This window comes from Etheostoma spectabile, chromosome 15 (assembly GCF_008692095.1).
Source record: "Etheostoma spectabile isolate EspeVRDwgs_2016 chromosome 15, UIUC_Espe_1.0, whole genome shotgun sequence".
Taxonomy (NCBI): domain Eukaryota; kingdom Metazoa; phylum Chordata; class Actinopteri; order Perciformes; family Percidae; genus Etheostoma; species Etheostoma spectabile.
Window position 1 is genome coordinate 4,088,562 of NC_045747.1, and position 2,089 is coordinate 4,090,650.

General features: G+C 38.7%; 1 protein-coding gene across 2 annotated transcripts in view; it reads right to left on the reverse strand.

Annotated features, from left to right (window-relative positions):
* The window catches only part of ciita (class II, major histocompatibility complex, transactivator), a 22,326-nt gene that overhangs the window by 9,727 nt on the left and 10,510 nt on the right, over nucleotides 1-2,089 (reverse strand). For both annotated transcript variants that reach the window (XM_032537652.1, XM_032537651.1), the window contains exons 2-5: nucleotides 1,970-2,032; nucleotides 1,140-1,181; nucleotides 918-974; nucleotides 288-392 (exon numbers count right to left, since the gene is read on the reverse strand). In XM_032537652.1, coding sequence (XP_032393543.1) covers nucleotides 288-392; nucleotides 918-974; nucleotides 1,140-1,181; nucleotides 1,970-2,032 — 267 coding nt within the window. The remainder of the gene's footprint in view (nucleotides 1-287; nucleotides 393-917; nucleotides 975-1,139; nucleotides 1,182-1,969; nucleotides 2,033-2,089) is intronic.

The window sequence follows — 2,089 nt, forward strand, 5'->3', positions numbered from 1 at the left end:
TGTTAAACCCGCCAATAGCGCGCCAGGTAGAGAAGCCAGTTTGTGATTGGTTCCTGCAGAACTGTGAACCGAAGCAGGAGAATTAAACGTGCAGGTTTCCAGACCAAGCTGTTGGGCGAAATCAAATTGCCGGCAGACAGGGTGGGGTTTGCAAAGTCTAGAATGTTGGGGCTGTTATCTTAAATTTTAGTTTTATATGACAAAGGGGTGGTCGGGACAGTGTCACACAACTGAGCAGACGCTGAGCTGCAGTATAGGTTGTAGTTAGCAGCTGGTTATCTACGTACCTCTGGGTCTTTTTCTCCTGTTGGGTGTCTCCCCTGTTATTTCATCCTTCTGTTCCTGCTGCTGGCTGTTAGGGCACAGCAGCTCTGTTGGCATGGGAAGATCAGCTAAAGTGCATGAAAAAGGAAGTAAAAGAGTCAGTGAAGCAGTTAACTGAAGCAGTAACCAGAAATTGTTGTGAATGCCAAGCATTTTAGGGTGTGGATCATGTTTCTCCAAACATCTTTGTGGTAGACAGGGTAAAACCTAGGGCAACTGTAACTTGAAAAATCACCAATGAGATTAATTCTCAACCCTTGGTTGTTCTTTTTTGGCATTGGCTTTACATCCTTGCTGTTGAGGGCTTTACAGACTATTTCCAAATGATCGCATCAGATGTATACTTTTCCTTTCTAGAAACATTTTGTGTTTTGTCTGTTATATGGAATATGCATGAACTGAAATATAACACATTGTAAAAACTAATTAAAGTAGTTTTTCCATCTATATGTTTCAGTGTGTCTGTATAAATTATTCAGCCACTGTCCACTGTGTATGATCTTTTTTTTTATACAGTTCTGTTTGTTTTAAAGCTTATGTATTGCCTGTTATGTGTCAGCAGCTGCAAAAAAAGCAAAAGAAGATCTCCTTACTGCACGTGTTGATTTCCTCACAATTCAACAATGGACTGTCAAAGAGCACATCTGTGTCTAGGTGAGGAAAAGTGTACAGGGGCTTAGACAACACATCACCTTTGCATTCCTACTTGAATATGTTTATGTGTTAGTCATTTTATCCATTAATAAGTGTGTTACTATAACATACTGCTCACGGTAATTAATGAATATGTGTGCAGACGTTTGGTTGTAACTTACCCACAGTAAGGTAATCTTCATTCAAGTATTCAGATAAATCATCTAAAACACAAATAATGAGCATTATGATACAAAACATATGAAACCGTTTGTTTGCAAACATGTAAATTTCACAATTCAGTGGGTTCTGCATGTCCTCTTCTCAGGTTGCTTAGTCTCAATTATGATTACGTATTTTGAGTTGTACTGGACTACAAGGTTTTTATATGAAAAGTCCCAGCTTTTTGTCATTGTAAATCAAGACAATAGACTGTAATAGTTTAATTTTTTCTTTTGTGGACCCTTTTCTTATGGTAGAACCAGGTCCGAATGACCAGAATGGATGAACAAGCTAGAGCAGCTGTTACTGCACCCATATGGAGCAATATCTGGGCTACATTGCAACCCTGAACCTCACTCAGATTAAATCGTTCGGATGTGGATGTAATAATAAGGCCAAAGTTGCACACTTGGTGGTGGGTGATCAGAAGGAATTTACTTTACTTGATCTGTTATGCTGAACATGCCCATTAGTTCACTGATTTGATTATTCCATCAATTAACATCTCTATTGCTTTATGTGATGCAACATTAGCTTGGCGGTAGTGAATTGCAATGAATGCAATGAATTATGTTAAATGTACTATATTACCTTTAATGCTTTAGCAGTACATTTTGCAATATACTTTTTGGTTTATTCAGCAGGCTATTCAGATTAACACGGTCTGCTTCATAGTTTGGATGAAATGGAGTAAAAGCAGTTTTCCAATGTAATCCGAGTGGTGATTCACGATGAACTATACAACCCCATACATTACCCAACAGGTTATTCAAACTTCAACAATTCTAACCTGGTAGAACTCCAAAGTCAGGACAGATAAATGGGTCTTGATCCACGTGCTGCATCTTGGCACCTGATTTCACACATACATACACACACACACACACACACACATACACACACACACACA